Genomic DNA, 19,350 nt, shown 5'->3' with positions numbered 1-19,350 from the left:
TGAACCAATTACAGGCCATTTATGGTATATGTTTGATGGTGGTTCCGGTTGGAATTTGCATATTCGAGCTTTGATCTGACAAACGATTTATACACCAGCATGGTGACGTGTGGCAGAGTAGGATGAAATGCACATAGTCCAAAAGATCCTAGTGATCTATTAGTAGCTGAAATGATGTTAGTAGTGAGACGATGCCAGGACAGTGACACCGCACTATTTGAAAGAATAGACCGATTCTACTTTAACATTAGCAATCAAGTAGGTAAACATGAGAGGGTTACAGCGAGACAAAGAGAAGTTTATACTAGTTATGACTTAGGTTCATTAGCCAATGATTACACCATGTTTGCACGTTGTTAAGGTCGTGCTGAACATGTTTGATCATGTGTTGGTTACTGTACAGTAGATTATGCAATCAGCAACGAAAGCACGGTAAGCGTGCTCTCGAGGCCTTTGTCCTGAAGCAGACAAGCAACAAAAGCTGGCTTCACCTGGAACACTTATTGCATGTGGATACTTCATTAGCTTTTGTTTCTAACAACCATTTCCAGCTAATAATGTGCCTGCGTAAAGCCGGCTTGACAATACCTGGCACTGATTTACAAACGCAGCAAATTGTTGTCGATTATCCCCTGCTTGCAAGCCATAACGCTTGTCATCATCATTTCATTTTTATTTCTTTGTTCTCTCGCCCTCTGGTCACATGACCTATTACTAGTACGACATGAGACTGGGCAAATTAAGACAGCCCTGCTGTAAAAACTAGACAAGAGACAAAGCGAGCTTCTTTGCATACTGTTTTATTTGTCACTTCAAACAGGACAATGGTGTACCCTTGTCTGAGCAACCAGAATATATTAGTGTATGTACATCACTGGCTATTTAGGCCAACAGACAAGAGGAGGGGGGAAGGGCAAACAAAAAAGAAAAAAGAAACAAACATGGTCGATGGAAGGGTAAGACTCGTGCATGGTTAGCTTTTGTCTCTGCGTCCAAAGTGACTCGGCTCCATAACAACAGTAGGAATTAGCGTGCCAACTAAGCAAACAAACTCACGCCATGTCCCTTCTAGCCGCAAAAACACCCAACAAGCTCAGACCTCTTTGGACAACTAAATCTCTGCGTGGAATGTTACGGAGCCGGCGGCACTTCGTTTGCCGGTAAATAGTGAGCCGCGAGCACAGTTCGAGATGTCGTCGACAAGGTCATCTTCCAAGCAGACGTGCAAAGGTGGTGGAGTTTTTTTTTTCTTTTCTTTCTTTCTTCAATTCCCCCTGTTGTTTTTCCACGGCCTCGGACACACAGCCAGACGAACAGGCAGGCTCCCTGCAATGTTGCCTCGTTCAGGTTAGCTCTTGACGGACACTACAATTATCGTTATCAGTGTGGCCAGAACGATAACGCCGATGATAAACAGACAAAACATCTTCTTCCGAGCCTTCTCCTGTTTGGACGAGGTGGTGGGCAAAAGAAAAAAAGAAAAAAGAAGATACATATAGAGAACGAGCAATAATAGAATGAAGAATATAAAATCAAGTTCAACACTGAATAACTTCGCAAATGGAACATGAACTGCAAATCTCACACTGGAAGCCCTTTAGAACTGTAGACACAAAAACCGTCTCGAAGAAATCTAAAGTGTAGTCTCTGCGAAAGTGAGGGTGCAGACAATGCCAGGGAGTAGAAATGCAGAACTTAGAAAATATCAGCAATATCGAGCACTTCCACATAGCACAGAAATATCTCCAGCGATAAAAATCACATCAACTAAGCCTAAAAGTGGTTTGAGTGAAAGAACACAAACCTGATGCTGCCTCGCCTTTGCAACTTGCTGGACCCCTTCTTCAACATGCACCGCGGCACTCTCCACATTTGCTTCAATGCTGTCTGCAATTAGGACAGATAAAAAAAATAATAACTAAGAATGTGTTAGAGAATTAGGCCATTGACAAGCTTTCAGAAAATGTACGTCAAGAACCAGTGAAAAGGATGCATTGAGGAAGTCATTAAATCAGTTTAGATTGACAATGTATTCTTTAAAGGCTCTGTTTTTGTCTAATTGCTGATAAAAAAGTGAGTAGATGAAACTATGAAAGCTACACTACCATTTCTTAAATTTCGCATTATAATAACAGCACCAGAACTATAAGTCACGTCAAAGACGCAAAGCACAGTTGTGATGTTCATTTGACCTTGCCAAGATAGATTTATGGCACCTTTAGAATAGAGCATAGTCTATCTTTACCAGTAATAGCATAGTTAAGCCCCTGTAAAACTTAAGAAGTAAATTATGTCACAACGAGCTGGTGCGTCAGGTGTCACTGGAAGCTGTCGGAGCGAGGAGTATGGTCTTTCCTTGCAGCACAAATAGTTTGATGCAACGGTGTCAACTTCGGTGCTATCTGCCCATTCTCATCTGCTGCTCGCTCTGGAGGCAGCTCGGGTGACGAGATAGCCGACCATCTCGAGAAAGCACAAAAAAAAATTAGAACCAGTTTCGCGTCCGCCAATCTCCCTAGCGCTCGGATGTCACTCTGCGTCACAGACGTGGAAAGAAAAAGGTCAAGCGATGTCCCTCGAACTTAAAGCAGATGCCGATTATCCTGCCCTGCTTGTCAAAACAGCACGAACACATCGGCTCCTTGTTTTCATACTTAGACGCTATAAGTCTACAAATGCGACTGTATCTCACATTTGTAAACTGAATAGACGTGTACCCCCCCACCACTGTCCTCATGCTAAATGTCTAGATTGAATACTTTCCTCTAATAAGTGGCTTTTACGGACCGGTGAAGTTACAAACTCAACCAGATCATAAGGGCTTGTGCACCATGCAGTAGTCTTTAAACCTTTATTTTTTCCTGCCTTACAAAGCTGAATGTTGGCTAGTTACACAAGTTGCGATTCAATAAAGAGATGCTTCTCTCTCGCCCATGCCTGTTGTTTGCTGAAAACAAGAAAAAGAAACAAAAACTAGGGTCCGATTTTTTTATTTTTTGTACACAAATGGCACTGCAGGTGTGGCCATATAGCATAGAAAAAAAGTCTGTTGCATATAAACTAGTTTCAATGGTCTCCTTAATAAGGGCATGAGCACATTAGTCTATGACCAAAGTTTATAATGAACACCCAAGAAGCATGCTGTGATAGAAGTGCCTGCATTCGAGCTTTTTTTTTAAGAGTTATGTACACACATGACAACCATCAAACTTCACGAAAACGTCATAACACTTTCGTGACCGTACAGTAGGGGTGTGCGAATATTCGAAATTTCGAATATTTTTCGAATAGTGTTTGCTATTCGATTCGCACTGAAATTTTACTATTCGAACTATTCGAACTTCCCAAAGACAAATGCAGTCAACGTCCGGTTGAAAGTGACCCCTTGAGATTTTCAATATGCTTCACCTCATTACACTCTCGTATTGCGGCAAAGCTGCCTTTCAAGCTCCGTTACGGTCGAACTTAGCCAAGAGACAAAGTCCGGTTGGAAGTGGTCCCTAGATTTTCAATATACTTCACCTCATCACACCCCCGTATTGCGGCAAAGCTGCCTTTCAAGCTCCGTTACGGTCGAACTAAGGCAAGAGACAGTCAACGTCCGATTAAAAGTGGCCCCTAGATTTTTCAATATGCTTCACCTCATCACACCCCCGTATTGCTGCAAAGCTGCCTTTCAAGCTCCGCTACGGTCGCAAATGTATTAACTCAAGAAAACGCTGGTTCCAATATGGAGATGAAAGATGTGGCAGACAGTGATGTGATTGACTGAAGCTGTTTTGGAGCACGTTTTTGGAGCAGCAAAAAGTGCGTTTTGGAGCAGGTAAAACGGCTTTTGGAGCAGTCAAAAACGGGTTTGGGAGCAGAGAAAACAGATTCTGGAGCAGCTAAAAGCTCACTGCCAAGTGGAAAAATGAACCGTGTGAAACAAAACAGTCAAATAAGGAGGAACTCTTTTCAAATGAAAAGTTCTGTCCAGTAATGGGTGTTTGCATAACACCATTGGATCACAGAACAGCCTCGCAAGCGTAAACAGTGGCGTTGCGGTCTTATAATGGCTTAGGGTGGCCAAACAAACAACGCAGGTAAGGTTTCCCAGCTACAGTAGAATCTCGGTGATACGAATCTGAAGGGGGAGTGACAATATTCGTATTGGGCAAAATTTCGTATCATCAAAAAACTAGCAAAACCTGTTTTCAAACAACGATGTACGCACAAAACATTTATTTCCATCAAAAGAACTCGCGTATGCCTTTCTGGGACACATGTGAACGGACCAATAAGGGACGGCGCAGCTGGCTGCTGCGAAAGCGCGCATCAAAGCTTCACATGAGGCGAACTGAAAACTAAGTGAAGTCCGCTCCACCATAGTGACAAGTGAAGATCTACAAGAACGCCGAAAGGCTTCGTGCCAGGGGCGTAGGCAGACATTTTTTTCGGAGGGTGGGGGGAACCTTCATGATTTGAAGTGGGAGCCGGGCAGGCAGATGTGGTCAAGTGTCGTTTCCGGCTCTGTATGCCGTAGCAAAAACAAATTCCGGGGGGGGGGGGGGCTGGCTACGCCACTGCTTCGTGCATTTTTTTACGCCTTTAAATCTACCGCTGCGTTAGCCGCGTACCTTCGGAGCTCGCAGTCACTATCGATGATTGCGTTGATAGCGACCGTGGTTTCGTGCGCGGCGGTTGCGGCAAATGGTAGTTCCGTTTTCAATCCGCCTGCGCTGGCCGCGCACGTGCCTTCAAAACTACGTCGGTTGTTGCTATCTATAATCGCATCTGCCGCGGTTTTGTCCGCGGCGTTTGCGGGAAGCAGCGTCACTTGGACTGGGTGGGCGTTGAACGCGCGTGCAGTTTCGGAGTTCCGTCAGTTTCGCCGTCGCCATACATGATAGTGTCAAGAGCGACCGCGGTTTCGCCCACAGCGGTTGTGGCAAACAATAACCACAGTTCTGACAGTGTGCGCGCTGGCCGCGCGCGTACTTCCGAAGCTACGGCATTCTGCTCTCGACCGTCGCTCGACGGCTGGGGAATTTCACGAATCCGCATCAGCAGGTTACGTTTACATCAACGCCTCCTAAATTGGTTTACTATGGGTTCGCAAAAAGCCTGGATCAGATTGGGTTGCAATTTTTGTCAAGTCCAAATACGTCTGATGTGCAGGTCTTCGGAGTTTTCAGTACACCTGCTGAATTCCGGTGCTGCTTCGTGGCCTCAATGGCCTCTTGCTTGTAGCATGTCGCTTTATCGCTGCAAAACCATGCTGTTCGCGGTTAATAGTCTGACTGCAGACAATGCAAAATCCACTGCCATCGCTGCCTTGGCGACTCCAAGATGATATAGTGTCACCATTTTCGTCCATCTTGTTATGGACTTGGTGGAACGACCTGAGGCTTTGAGACAGCGAGACACGAACAATGCTATAAGCAATTCCCCCGAGAAACGGGTAGCGCGATACGCTTTTTGCTAATCCCGCCGAGGACGGAATAGTCTTTGTTCGAAGCCGTTCCACGGCGAACCTATTTTTCCACGAGTTTTGCTCCCCGACTGGAGTCGCGTTCAGTGAAAATCCTCAAACAACACGAAGCTCCAGTTCACGGCTGGTGCGATGCTTGTCCGCCATCCTCCCAGCTTCTTGGTCCGCGATAACCGCGGTTAGGCGACTAAGTGCTGTTATTTCTTCTGTGTAGCTACCCCTAACCACGGTTAAGGTTGTCCGTGTGATAGGGGTATAACACTGGTTCGAGTAGCGGAACTTAAAAAAGGGGGCAAAAATAAGACAGTCATGGACGCCGCTGTACTAACAGCTGAAACTTTACTTCTGTGTTGCTGCGGCGGTGCGGTCACACCAGCTCGCGGCGAGCCGCTCCTTCCAAGGTGCATTTTTATGGGGTCACGCCAATTTACAGCAGTCTGAAGAGGGTTATGTCGGCCCCCAAAAGCCTGAGCAAGCCAAACCAGCGCTTAACTAGCCTACCCATCAATCTGCGCCTGGTCAGGTCCCCCAGAAAGCGCCGGGCAGCGTGTCGCGAAAAATGATGCACGAACCCATTCCTCTCGTGGCACGAAAAATTTTCCATGCGGCAGCTTTGGAGTGTCGCGTTTTGACGCCGGCGGCGCGCTGCGCACGTTTTTCCACTAGTGTGCTTATAGTTTGGCGCAGTTTTAGCGCAGAACAGCGGTGATGTAGCAGGATGTAGCAGGTTTCATGTCTTGGCGCAGTTTGGCACAATTGGCGCAGCTATCACATCACTGGGCAGAGTTGGGGGCTCAATTAATGCTGTTTTGGACCTGAAATTTGGGCAGGAAGTCCGAAAAATCGGACGCCGAAGCTTTTTAGCATCCAAAATTTCAGATGTTCTTATATATCGACGTCTACGAGGCAGATTTGGAACTCCGGACTTGAAGGGAGCACACCCTTGTCCGCCACATCAGTTGGCCTTCCACAGCAGTTGAAAGAGGAGGAGAGGCTGAGGAAATGGCATCTCTGCCTATCAACTGTAAGGTGTTGTCGGCAACACTTTGGTTGCACCAAATCATGTACATAAATACAATTCGGCCTCTACATTGCCTCATTCTTGATAAGAAAGACAACTATGAAATATGACCCCACCAGCGCTTCATCAACCTAGCAAAAAGAAACACTTTCATGTTGCTATCTCACAAGAACATACTTAGGGATTCTCTGCAACTTTTTCTGTAATTTCACTTCGAATTATTCGAAAAATGTTTGAGAAATATTCGAAAATTATTCGAAATTATTCAATTCGATTCGCACTCAATCTTTATTATTCGAATTCGCTTCGCACCCAAAATTTTGCTATTCGCACAGCTCTACCGTACAGATTTCAGCACAACTAATTTCCTGTCCTGTCTGCTTCTTCTAGTCTGTGTTTTTCGGTGCGCTTCAACCAAATTTTCAAACATGAACTTTAACCAACTGGCCCAACTTGCCATCTTGCTGTAATCTACTATACTCGCGGACACCTTTTCTTGGCAATGAAGGGAAGGCTACAGAGCCAAAACAAGCAGTTGCTACCGCTGAAGAATATAGTCCCGCTATTGCGCCCGTGTTTTCTGCATGAGAATTAAAAACAACAACATTGCTTTATTTTCTACGGGACGCTGTTTGAAGAGAGTTGCAGCACGCACCAAGGAGATTACTTATATCTGTTTTACTTTATGCTGTTTCATTTCGCGTTTTTACACGTGTGAAAACATCACACCTTTTACATGCACCTCCCAGTCAAAATGGAGTCTTCGTCTTCAGGTGAGCTTTCGTCACCCTCCAGCTTTTCTGAAGACTCGCCGAAGGAGCTCGTGACGAATTTCACTAACAAATGGCTGTCTAAGCAGACGAAGCAAATGGTACACAATGTTACTATGCAAGCACGGCCGCTTGAATAATCGAACGGCCGTCACAGCAGATAGGGAAGGTTCACAAACCGAAACTAAATTTGAAACGCGTGCCGAACCGGACTACTTTGCGGAGCAGTACATGTGCAGTAGCTCCTCCCACATAGCCTCTCCTTCATTGCCAAGAAAAGTTGTCTGCAAGTATAGGTATATTCAGGGTCCCAGGGCTTGAAATTGGTTTATACAATCTTGTGTTACCATCAGGTTAGTCTCCTTGTTATGTCAGTTGACAGGGCAACTTTCCAAGAAAAAGCGTTGGTCTCAAGTTCAATACCAGGACAAGGATCTCTCCTCACAAACCCAAAAAATTGTTTTTGCAGCTTCGTGTTACAGTTGGGTGGATGACTTTTTTTTTTTTTCCACGGACATTTCTCCACATCGGAGATTTCCACAAAATTTGTTTGCCATACAAAGTATCATCCCGACATACACAGACCAACGCCAAAATTTGTTTGCCATGATTTCTGATTACGTAGAACACAGCTGCAATTTGCAAAACACCCAATAACCATGTTACAGTGGTGCCAAGTATCGCAAATATACCACGTATAGACCGGCAATAGCGGGCCATATAAACATGCTTCACACTCCTTACCTATCATGTCTCCTTGATCGTGAACCAACGTCGCAAGGTCCTTGAATATTGCATTCACATCCACAATGTCGTTCTGTGTAACAGTAAAGAAAGCAAGATGTTGATGCCAAAATTGAAGAAGGCAACACACAACTCCAGTCTAAAGTTTTGCATACAGACATTTCTAGTCATAACTGAGCGTTGACATAAACGCTCCAACTACAAGATATAAAAAGATAAATTTTATATGCCTGTCATCGCAGTGGCGCTTCTCACCTGCCAGTCTGTCATGTCAAAAGAAAAAAAATAGAAATTTAGCTTCTTAAGGGGCACTGACACTAACTTTTGAAGTAGAGTTTAAATCTGTCATACAAATCGCTTAAATATGCAGATGGCTCTGAGCAAGCGTGAACCTCAGAAAAACGATAATAAGATATTTTACTTCCACATTAAAATCCATTTTCACACAATGTACCTACTGACATCGACACTATCATGACGTCAGGATACAATATCAATTCTGGTGACTTCACGCACCGGTATTGCTAGTTGCGATGACGTCAGGTACCAAAACATTAAAAATGGATGCTAGTAGGTCACCAATGCAGCCACAGAGCAGAGAAATTGTGGAAAAATTGCGGTACAGTGGAACTTCGATTATACGTCCCCCGGTCCTGCGACGACCCGCGTTTTACGACGAATTGGCTTGGTCCCGGCAAAACCCCCATAGAAATAATGTATTAAAAACCTCAATTGTACGACGCAATTTTACGCCGGCCCCGCCTCGTACGACGCTTTGCTGGACTGTCCGAGAAAAAAAAAGACCTACGATGACGCGGGCTGGCACGCAAACACACTGCGGCCGGGCGAAAAAAGTCGGGAAACCGAGGAACCGAGTTCGTATCCGCGCTGCCACCACAGGGCCTCTTCAATTTTTCGACACGCGGTCGGCCATAGCTAGCCAGAGCCAACGTTGGCCGGAGCCAGCCGGAGCGCATTCGTTTTGTCGCATTGCACTGCGCACTTCCGTTGTCGCTTTTTTTTTCTCTCTCTCTCTTCTTTTGGGTGGTTTTGTAGTGACCGTGACCGTTGTGACCGCAGTGACCGTTGTGAGCAGATAACATGGCAGATAATCTCGAGCTCGCTTTCTAGTATACGATAACTTTCACTACATTTCGTGTCGTTATACCGGACGTGTTGAACGGCGATTGTTGAGCCAATGTTTGCGACAGCCGCGGGAACCGGAACTCGCCGCTGTCTAGCTACCAGAGGGCTGGGGCGTTTTAGCCGCTCGCGATTGGTCGAAGCTTGCAAATCGAATAGGCCTACTGCCGTGCTGCTGCCATTCAGCCATTCCTTCACGTGTTTGCCTCATCGGTTGGTTGTGCTGCGCCGCAGCTGCTGTGTCCACGTGCAAAATTTTCTGTGTTCGGTCATTGGTGTGCGAGGAAGCTTTCGAACTTTTGGTTGCGAGTGCTGCGTCTCGCAATGTCGCGGAACCGAAAACCGCTGACGCTCGGAGAAAAGCTTCGCATAATCGAGGAGGCAGAGAAGCGGAACGGAGCAACAAAGGCCAGCATTGCCCGCGACCTGAACATTCCCGAGTCGTCGCTGAAAACGATCCTCGCGAAGAAGGACAGCATCCTACTAAATGCGGCAAAGTTCGGCCTGAACAGGAAGGCCGCGAAAGATGGCAAATATGCTGCCATGGAGAAGGCCCTCGTTGAGTGGTTGCGTCAGGCCCGCAGTTCAGGAATCGCCGTGGATGGCGCAATTTTGAAGGAGAAGGCTGAGACAGTTGCATTGCGCTGCGGCATTGACGACTTTAAAGCCTCCAATGGCTGGTTGGATCGCTTTAAAAAACGCAGTGGAGTTGTGTACAGCCGCTGCTGTGGAGAGAGCGCGTCAGTCAGCTCCGACACTGTAGAAAAGTGGACTGCATTGCTGCCGGAATTGATACGGGAATACAAACCGTCCGACGTGTTCAACGCAGACGAAACTGGATTATTTTATAATATGCAGCCAGAACAGACATTGGCATTCAAAGGAGAGAGCTGTCACGGGGGTAAGCGAAGCAAAGAGCGTCTTACCGTATTGCTTTGCGCTAATGAAGACGGCTCTGAAAAGCTTCCTGCCCTCGTGATCGGCAAGTTTGAGAAGCCGCGATGCTTCAAGAATTTGAAAAGGCTGCCGTGCCAGTACACGTTCAACCGGAAAGCCTGGATGACGGCTGCTATGTTTTCTACATATCTGCAGCAGCTGGACTCCAAAATGGGGGCTAAGAACAGAAAGATTCTTCTTCTGCTTGACAATGCGCCATGCCATCCATCAGATATGTCGCATTTGAGAAATGTGAAAGTTGTATTTCTGCCCCCCAATTGCACTAGCCAGCTGCAGCCACTTGACGCTGGCGTCATCAAGTGCATGAAACAGAAATATCGGAAGTTTCTGGTGCAGCGTCGGCTGGCGGGCATGGAACGCAAGCAGTTGGATAAGAAACTTTCTGTGCTTGACGCAATGCACTACATTGCTAGTGCATGGGACGCAGTCACGCCAGAAACTATCGCCAACTCCTTCAGGCACTGCGGCTTTAATAGAAGTGGTGCTTGTTCTACCAGTGAAGCTGCACTGCCTGTTGACGATGAACCAGAGTTCGGCAGCCTGGAGCTGCCTGGATCTTTCGCGGACTATGTTGGTGCCGACGACGACGTTGCAGTGTGCAGTGAAGTGTCGCTGGATGACATTATCGAAACTGTGCGTCCCGACACTGCGGGAACTTCCGACGAGGAAGAGATGGACGACGCTGCAGAGGCTAGCGTGTCCGTTCGGACTTACGCGGACGTGTTGTGCTACGTCGACCACATTCGGCGGTTTGCTTGCGCACGCGATGAGATCGGCGACTTGCTGCCAGATGTTGCAGCTATCGAAAGAAAGCTGATGCGTCGTGGCTGGGCAAACTCTCAGAAGAAAATCACAGATTTTTTTAAAAGGTGAGAAATAAAGGTTCGTTCACACCTCCGATGAAATGCGTGGTTGTCATTTTTTCAATTAATTTAATCTACGTTCCTCGGAGCAGCGTACGTTTGTGCCGCGGACTTTCTTAGGCATTATGTGCCCGCTGTTGTGGGGCAAAAATGACCGTCACTGCCTATATTCTCGGTTTTTCGATTATACGACGCCCGGATTATACGACGATTTTGCGCGGTCCCCTGAAAGTCGTATAATCGAAGTTCCACTGTATCTTGCGTGACCATGTGACAAGGTCATACTGTGTTGATACGTCAGGGTACGGTATAAACCGAAACTATCTTTTAAATATATATTGTGGTTAACTTTTCAGGGTGCCCTCATGCTTACCAGTACATTTTTTAGGCTCTTGAACATTTGGCCTTTCACTTGACGCAAGAAATAACGGCTGAAAATTTTCGTGTCAGTACCCCTTGACGGGACACTAAAGTGAAATGATGGATCAGTTGGGACTGGTACATCGTACTCTGAAAACACTGATGTCATTATATTAACCTTTATAGGCATAATATCAGAGGAGAAAACCAAGGAAAAGGTTTCATTTTTAAATTTCACACCGAAATCTCCGCACGTGACATCACAGATTTCAAATAGAATCTTTTGTAAATTAATAAAATGCTTTGTTGGGCGAATTGGTTCATTCTGTAACAGATCGAGCGCAAACGGATGAGACACAAGAAGACAAGACAAGAGCGCTCGCGTAGTCGTCTTGTCTTCTTGTGTCTCGTCCGTTTGCGCTCAATCTATTACAGAATCTTTTGTATTTTGGCGACATTGGCTCAACGAAATTTCACTGAAACTTGGTATGTTTAAGTCTCTGGCCCCCTCAGTGAACAATGTACTTAGTAATTTTTACCTATTAGGAACTACGTAGGCCCTAGTAGATGCTGAAGAAATCTATGACGCCACAGCGGTTGGTGCAACAAACGGCATCGGCACCCGCATTTTTTCGTTTATCAAACGTCTTCTCGCCGCAAGCATGGCGATTTTGGTATTGCGAAAGAGTAATTTACTAATTACGAGAAAGATCGTTTTTCTCTTTAGTGTCCCGTGAAGACCATATTTGTTCTTCACCCTGCTACAGAGCACAACAACCAGTAATCCCTAGCAGCAGCATACTGACGCTCATGGTGAGATTTCTCTATCCAGACACCCTAGCATGACATTCGTTTCTAGGTGCGTGCCTCTCACCTCAAGTTTGCGGATGGCTTGTTCCCGTTCCCGGAGCATCTCGATGTTCACCTGCTCGTCCATTTGGGCAAAGCTCTGTGCCTGCTGCTGCTGCGGCTGCTGCGCTTGCACCGGCGAAGCCAACTCAATCAGGTTGCCTGCGCCACCCCGGCTGCTCGATGACTCAAACTGTAAGCACAGCGGCGAGGAAGGGAGCGGTGTGGGGCAGTGATTATTGTGGAGGTACTTGGCTTTTCAATCAATCACTCAATCAATCAATGTAACTTCATTTTCAGAAAGAAAAATTTGACACAAGGATTATTTGGACCGATGGCCTAAAGTGGCTAGTGGCCAGTCCAGTACAATATGCAACAAAGTATGTACAGAGATGAAAGAAAACAAGAAAGAAAAACATATACATACATGCATATACACCTATATACATTTATTCTTGTAATACATAGCTACTCTTTGAAAAAAAGACAATGAACATCAACTCAAACAATGTTTTTTCAACATACACACAGGTTTACATGTTTTGAATTGACAGAAAAAACTGCTTGCATGCTAGGATGAAGTTTCCAAGCCCCCCATTTTCCGTACACAACACTCACATCCTCGCATAACACATTTGCAGTGGCGAGAGTCGGTGTTGCTGTTATGCGGCTGAGACGGCTGATGGCGTGAAAGTTTCAATAACAGCACCGAGTGACTGCGATAATTTGTGGCTCTTATAAGCACTCGTCTTCAAATTGATGTATGAGCCAGCTGGTATCATTGATTAGTAGGAGCAATAAATGACGCCCTCTTTATGTTAATGCTACAGTGTACTGTGCCTTTTGTTCCACAAAGCACTTGGGTCTGCACACTACTTTACAATTACATTACATGTGCAAACGTGACAGCCATCCTTGATCCACAAGAACTTGTCAGCGTGCACTGAACATTAACCCTTTCGGCCCTGGCGTCGTCAATTGACGACACCGCACAAAATTTCCCCTAGCACCTCTGAGATGAAGCCAAAACTGCTCAATCTAGGGCAAATACTTCTTCAATGATCCCCACTGTGATTGACATCAAAGTTGTGACATATATGCAGAGCTGAGAGCCACGAACAAGAAAAAGGTTGACCGAAGTCATGGGTGATGCCGAGGCGCGTCAGGTGAGGCGGCTAAGCGCCGTTTTCGGGACGTTGTACAGAAGGTGTTTCAAGGAGTATCACACTGAAAAATGAGATGTGGTTCACATTTTGTGTACTCTAGTGAGTAGCAGAAAAAAACAAGCCATTTTTCTAATTTCACAGCCACTGAGCCCTGATGACCTAATTTGATTTCATGCTAATTAATCCGTAAATACTTGCTCCACTGGCTCGATTTTTCATTTTTGGTCTTCTGAGGTCCTATCTATTACGAAAACACGCACAAAAAAATGTCTCCGGCCAAAATAAAAGATCCAGGGCTGAAAGGGTTAATTTCATTTGAAGTGCATGTTATGCATGTGCAATATGGATAACCAAGAACCTTGTTTTAAGTGAGCTGTTTTGAAACATAAGAACTTATAACTCGCCAGAATTTTAAAGATTTTCTTAAAAAATTTAACAGGCACTGCGACACAAGTCAGTTACACATTTTCTACATTGTTCACGCCCGTTTGCACTTCCCTTCAGTCCTAGCAGCACAATAGGTAACTGAATTTATTTGCAGCTGGGTTGCGAGGCTGACCAGGCTGCAATTAGCAGCTTGAGGTGAACCTGGCCACCTCATACACAGGGCAACTTCACAGCAGGCAAATAAAACAGACTAACGCATCTTAATATAGTATGCACAAGCAGTTATGGTTCAAACAATAAACGATATTACAAAGAGGAACGCTTTGTAATAAGCATAACAAAAAAGGTTAATGAAACGAACATGAACCTCTTGCATGAGTATTTGGAATCGTACAAATATATGGCCTAGATCCTTTAAAGGGGTACTTACACGGATTTTCGCAGCTGAGTTTACTCTGCCATACTCATCTTTTAAGCACAGCAATTTGGCCGCGATATCTTGTGTGAGCACGTGACGAGACGCTCATACTGTGTCGCGATATCACGGTACAGTATGAAGAGAAACTTGCTTTTAACAACATACCGCAATTAATTTTCCAGAGCGCACTTACGCTTTCCAGTACGTTTTGTAGGCTTTTGAGGACTTGGCCTTTAATTTGATGCAAAAAAACGACAACAGAAAATTTTTGTGCCGGTACCCCTTTAAAGGCAAAGAGATATATTTAGGTTATGTTCTTTTTGTATCTGATTCAATAGTCTTGGTAAAGGAACCTGCAGTGACGAAGGGTGTAAAATAGCAAGTGTACGCACCCCGATGCCCGAGGCGGCGCGGGCGCGCTTGACCGAGTCCTTCTCCTTGTCAGCCTCGGCACGCTGCACCAGCTGGAAGTGGTGCAGGGCCTCGGAGAAGTCGTTGGTGAGTTTCTCGCGCAGCAGGCGGCCGGCGCCCTGCTCCCCGTAGGGCATGGCCGCCAGGGCCTTGAGCTGCCCATTGGTGTCCTTGGCCAGCTGATTGGTGTACTGCTGGATCTGGTGCCTGCAAAATGTCAAGCCACACCGCACTGAGAGGACTTGCAATGTGAAGAGGAGTTGGGAGCTGACGAGAAAGGACGGTGACGAGAAAGACCAAGAAAAGAAAAAAACAGCAGAGCTGTTTAAACATTGCAAACCACCTGTTTGCTTCGACAAGGAGCTATCATCATCATGAACCGCGCACACTCTCTTCATCCTCTTTTTTATCTTCTGCTTCGCTCCATGAGCATGTGCAGCTGGTGCGCCAATTTGTCCTGCGTGGGATGCAATAACTTGGATGGGCAAGAGAATGAAAGAGAGAGAGAGGACAGAAAGAGTGAAAGGGAAGAAAGAATAAAGATACAAAGACAGAGAAACAAACAAACAGACAGAGAGAGAAAGAGATAGAAAGAAACAGACAAAAAAAGAGATAGAAACTACAGAAAGAGATAGAAAGAAAGAGGAAGTGAGGAATACAGAAAGAAAGGGAAGAAAGAGAGAAAAAAAGAAGGAGCAAAATAGAGAGAACAAAAAGAGCCAGAAACAAAATAGAAAGAAACGGACAAAAAACAGAAAGAGAGGAAGAAAGAGAGAGAAAAATAGAGAAACCAGGAAGACTTCCCAGCTCTGCTGTTAGTTCCAGCCTTGCGCCACTAGTCAAGCTGCGCTAATTTTTTTCATTTCTTGGTTTCCAGGGCCGCAGTAACGTCATACACCGCTCTGAACGTTTGCATTAAAGCTTTTACATCCCAGTGATCATACTGGTGCTCATAATTATAGCGTGCATGTTTAATTACACATGCGCACAGAACAAAGTCTGCTATGACCCGCAAAATACAGTACCCTTTTCCCACACTCAGCACGCTTCACCACACAACACTGCACAACACCGAAGCTTCACCACACAACAATGTACGATCGCGAGTTCCTCATCGTGATGAAGATAACATGCCAAACCGTAATTAACTAAGGCCACAAACACGAATGCGACGGCCGCCCCCTTCCCTTACATCAGTGGGTAGAAGTGATGGTCCTGCGGCAAGCTGTTCTGGTTCCTCAAGGCCAGCAAAATTTTAGAACTATTTTCATTTTGGGTGGCTCTTTATTGGAACAGTTACAGCCGTGTTCGTAAATCGGGAGGACTGGTGAGAAATCGGGAGAGTGGGCAGGTAAGTGTACTGATGTCGCAAAGGCACTTCTTGTGCAACCAAGCCAAACATTGAATTTCTTTATCAAAACCGGTTACGCTACACAAACTGTAGGAGCGGACCAATCGTGATAATGAAATTTGATCTACGCAATTGGGTTTGGTTGCAAAAAAATGTTCTTGGGACCAGAACAAAAAAACAACTGTTGCATCACTAAAATCAAATTGTATGAATGGGTATCATCACTAAAACAAAATTGTATAAATGGGTATGAAACACTTACAGCTGTGACCGCAACGACTCAGAGTCTTGTGAAGTCCCCAGCTGCTGCACCATCTTTTTCATAGACCCCACTGAAAGGTGGAGTGAAAAAAAAAAAATTAAAGAGATCGCTAAGTTACACAGTCATGTATCCTCTTTGTGACATCTTCAAAATAACACAGACAAGAAATTAAAGAAACTGGCTGAAAAAGAGGCTTCTGAACTTCGCATAAAAAAACGCAAAGTAAGACTTCTCTCACCATTCTGACTGATTTTTTGGACATTTGTTCCTATCGTCTGTGAAAGACTCTGAAATTCTCCGTGCGAGGATCCTGCAAGGTAAAGGCCATTGATCAGTGAGCTTAAAAGAAAAAATGAAACAAGTACCGAGGTGAAGAAACCTCAACATGCAGAAAAAGAAATGCAGGTACGCCACCTCCGGACCCAGAGCTGAAATTCGCATATTTCGTTGCCATGTTGGTGATGGGCGTAGTCGGCCAACTACAATTTTAAAGAACCTCTCGGATGTTCCTGGATGTATTCCTAAAAGAATGGGAGAGACAAATGCAGAAAGCACAATATTATGAATAGCAGAACAACAGGAAGCACACACAACTGCAAATTAAAAGATATTGAGTCGCATACCACTGCATCAAGTTTCCCTATAACAACAGAGAGCTGAGCTAGTTGGTACGTATTCATATTAAAGAGACAGGGCATGTAAACATGGACACAAGCAGAAGTCAAGACACCACGAACTCTTGTGTCCGTGTTCGCATGCCCTGTCTCTTTAACATGAAGTTTCATTATCGTGGATGCTCAAAGCGACCATGTCTATCATATTCAGTGCAGATATGAAATACAGTGCAATACCTGATAACAGCTTATGCCCGATATACCTGTCAGGCCTGTTGTTATACCAGTTATCAGGCATAAAGCAGCTATTCAGAAGTGCCGAATGTTTTTAGCTTTTGTCTTATCCAGCCAGGCAAACTGGCTGGATAAGAATGCCTTCGTTGTCAGACAATTAAACGTGTGTTCCGGAAAGCTTTGAATAGGCAATTGTGCTGCGATACAACTTGCACGGCGAGATATTCCTTTCGCAGAGCATATGCATTTTGGGGCGTACTAAACACGACTGCTCGTTCAACAAAGGAACATTTCGAAGGCCGCGGCACCACGCTCCAAAACCCAGTTTCCATCGCTAATGTATTCGGACGGCGATCTGTATGAGTCACCCACAGGGTACATTGCACTGCGCTTATGCATATCGCGTACGCTAGGACAGTCCGATTTTAGTCTCCTAATGGTCCGATTGACCCACAATCGGGATTCATTCCGACGCTATGTCACTTGGCGCGCTTCCTGAAACCAAATCCGGGAGAAATTGCAGCGCAGCCAGATACCTTCATCCGCAAAATCTTGTGCCGTACTCAAAACCTGGAATTGCATTCGAGACCAGAGTGACGAGTAGCCACCATCAAGGACGCTACGACCATGAGAAAGGAATTCGTCACGCACCCGCCCATGTCCCTCCGTACGAGGAACAAACATCAAAAATAAGACACGGCGCGACATCATCAGACTAGATTGTAAATGGGCGTTTCGAATGTCACAGTACCGGAGGCGTGCCGAGCATACAGAGAGCACGGTCTACCTCGCCTTCGCTGCGGGATTACGCGATCGTGATCTGGTTTCCACGGGACTCGGGTAGTGTGGTCACGAGGGGTGAATCACGGCGCGTTGCTTGCGACGACAAAGCAAAAACAACCAGCCAGACACAGGTTCGAAGTAGGCCTACCGCGACGCCGATTGCGATGCCCACAGCTGAGCGGCTGTCGATCTTCAGTCGCCGGGGGCTTCAGCGAGCGCCAACGCTGGCGCCGTTAGCTGTCATCGGAAGCCTGTCGTTCGTCGATGTTTTTCGTCACGGCACAACGATGCTATTAGCACCCATCTACATCTGTCGTGCGCGGCGACGACAGGATGTTGGTACCGCACAGACGAGCCGAAGCAGCAGCAGCGGAGGGTCGCTTTTCCAGCAAAGCAGCTGTCACGTGGCCCCCTCAGTTGTTGCGTCATGGAAATTCGTGACGCCATTGGTAACGCGGGCTAAAAGCGAAACCGAAACTGCACAATTCGGGCCGCTCCGTATGTCCAACCAATGCGTTGGTCCAACGCCTCCTATAGAATTTGATATGTCAGAATCGGAAGACCTTTTCATGTGTGTCAAAGAAGTGTGCTTAAGATACCAAGGTACATGAAGCAAAGGAAAATTGAACCCTATGCAACCATGAAGCACAGAGCACTTCGAGGTCATTAAAATGTAGTATTATTCGCAGTGATTGGGCAGGTGAAACGACACTGGTGTCCTTGCATTTATAAATGCACTAGTTTGCAATTATAAATGCTGTACTGTGTGTCTGCAAAAGCAGGGCAGCATAACAAATGGATAAATGAAGTCATTCAAGTAGGCTCCAGGTGATAACAAAAGAAAAAGAGAAAAGAAATGCAATGGCTGGCGAGGGTTTACAAGTATCTGTGTTACTGAGGTATCGGCAAGGAATAGAAGTCAGCACGGTGGCTCGAAAGTAATCACATATGTGAACATAGAGCATTAAAGACCAATGTTACCTCGAAACCAAAAGCAAAGGGATTCCAAGAATTACTGCAAAACTACAATGCAATATAAGCAGACATTAGACATTTGCCAGACAGTTTATAAAGGTGTGTAAAAGAAAAATAAGACTGTCACCTGACAATTTGTTTTCTTGAGGTTGAATGCCTTTCACATGTGAACAAACATGCAGTTGTACAAGGCTTTTCAGTAACTCTTTAATTTAGTCAAATGGGAAACTGACCCACTCCACAGATGAAATTACAGATTGTATTTTCGATAGGTGTGAAGCACCACATTGAAAAGAACAATTTGTGGCAAAAAACAAGTCGGAGGCATTGGCTGCAGCAAACAACTTTATTAGCGAGCATTATGAAAATCATGCATGCATATATGCCTCCTGAGGTTGATGCACAATAGTAAATTGTGCATAACTAAAAACAATATTTACACAGTGGCAACAATATAGAACAACGCATTCTAAAGAGTAAGCATCTTTATTAGTGAGGAGTAAAAAAATGATGCATGGGTAAAGCAATGTGATGTTGCTGCAAGGTTTTGATTCAGATCAGAAACTGCA

At 45.4% G+C, this 19,350-nt stretch overlaps 1 protein-coding gene across 1 annotated transcript; it reads right to left on the bottom strand.

Moving 5' to 3' along the window:
- Nucleotides 1-784: 784 nt before the first annotated feature.
- On the bottom strand, nucleotides 785-18,207 carry LOC119407101 (syntaxin-12). Its single transcript, XM_037673948.2, has 9 exons — nucleotides 17,955-18,207; nucleotides 16,590-16,696; nucleotides 16,414-16,485; nucleotides 16,176-16,245; nucleotides 14,544-14,769; nucleotides 12,206-12,373; nucleotides 8,009-8,081; nucleotides 1,805-1,887; nucleotides 785-1,444 (listed from the first exon to the last, which is right to left on the bottom strand). Exons 2-9 carry the CDS (start codon nucleotides 16,627-16,629, stop codon nucleotides 1,349-1,351), a joined length of 828 nt encoding a protein of 275 aa, XP_037529876.1. The 5' UTR covers nucleotides 16,630-16,696; nucleotides 17,955-18,207; the 3' UTR covers nucleotides 785-1,348.
- Between the last annotated feature and the right edge of the window lie 1,143 nt (nucleotides 18,208-19,350).

Source organism: Rhipicephalus sanguineus, chromosome 10 (assembly GCF_013339695.2).
Source record: "Rhipicephalus sanguineus isolate Rsan-2018 chromosome 10, BIME_Rsan_1.4, whole genome shotgun sequence".
Classification (NCBI taxonomy): domain Eukaryota; kingdom Metazoa; phylum Arthropoda; class Arachnida; order Ixodida; family Ixodidae; genus Rhipicephalus; species Rhipicephalus sanguineus.
This window is presented reverse-complemented; position numbering and strand designations above follow the sequence as displayed.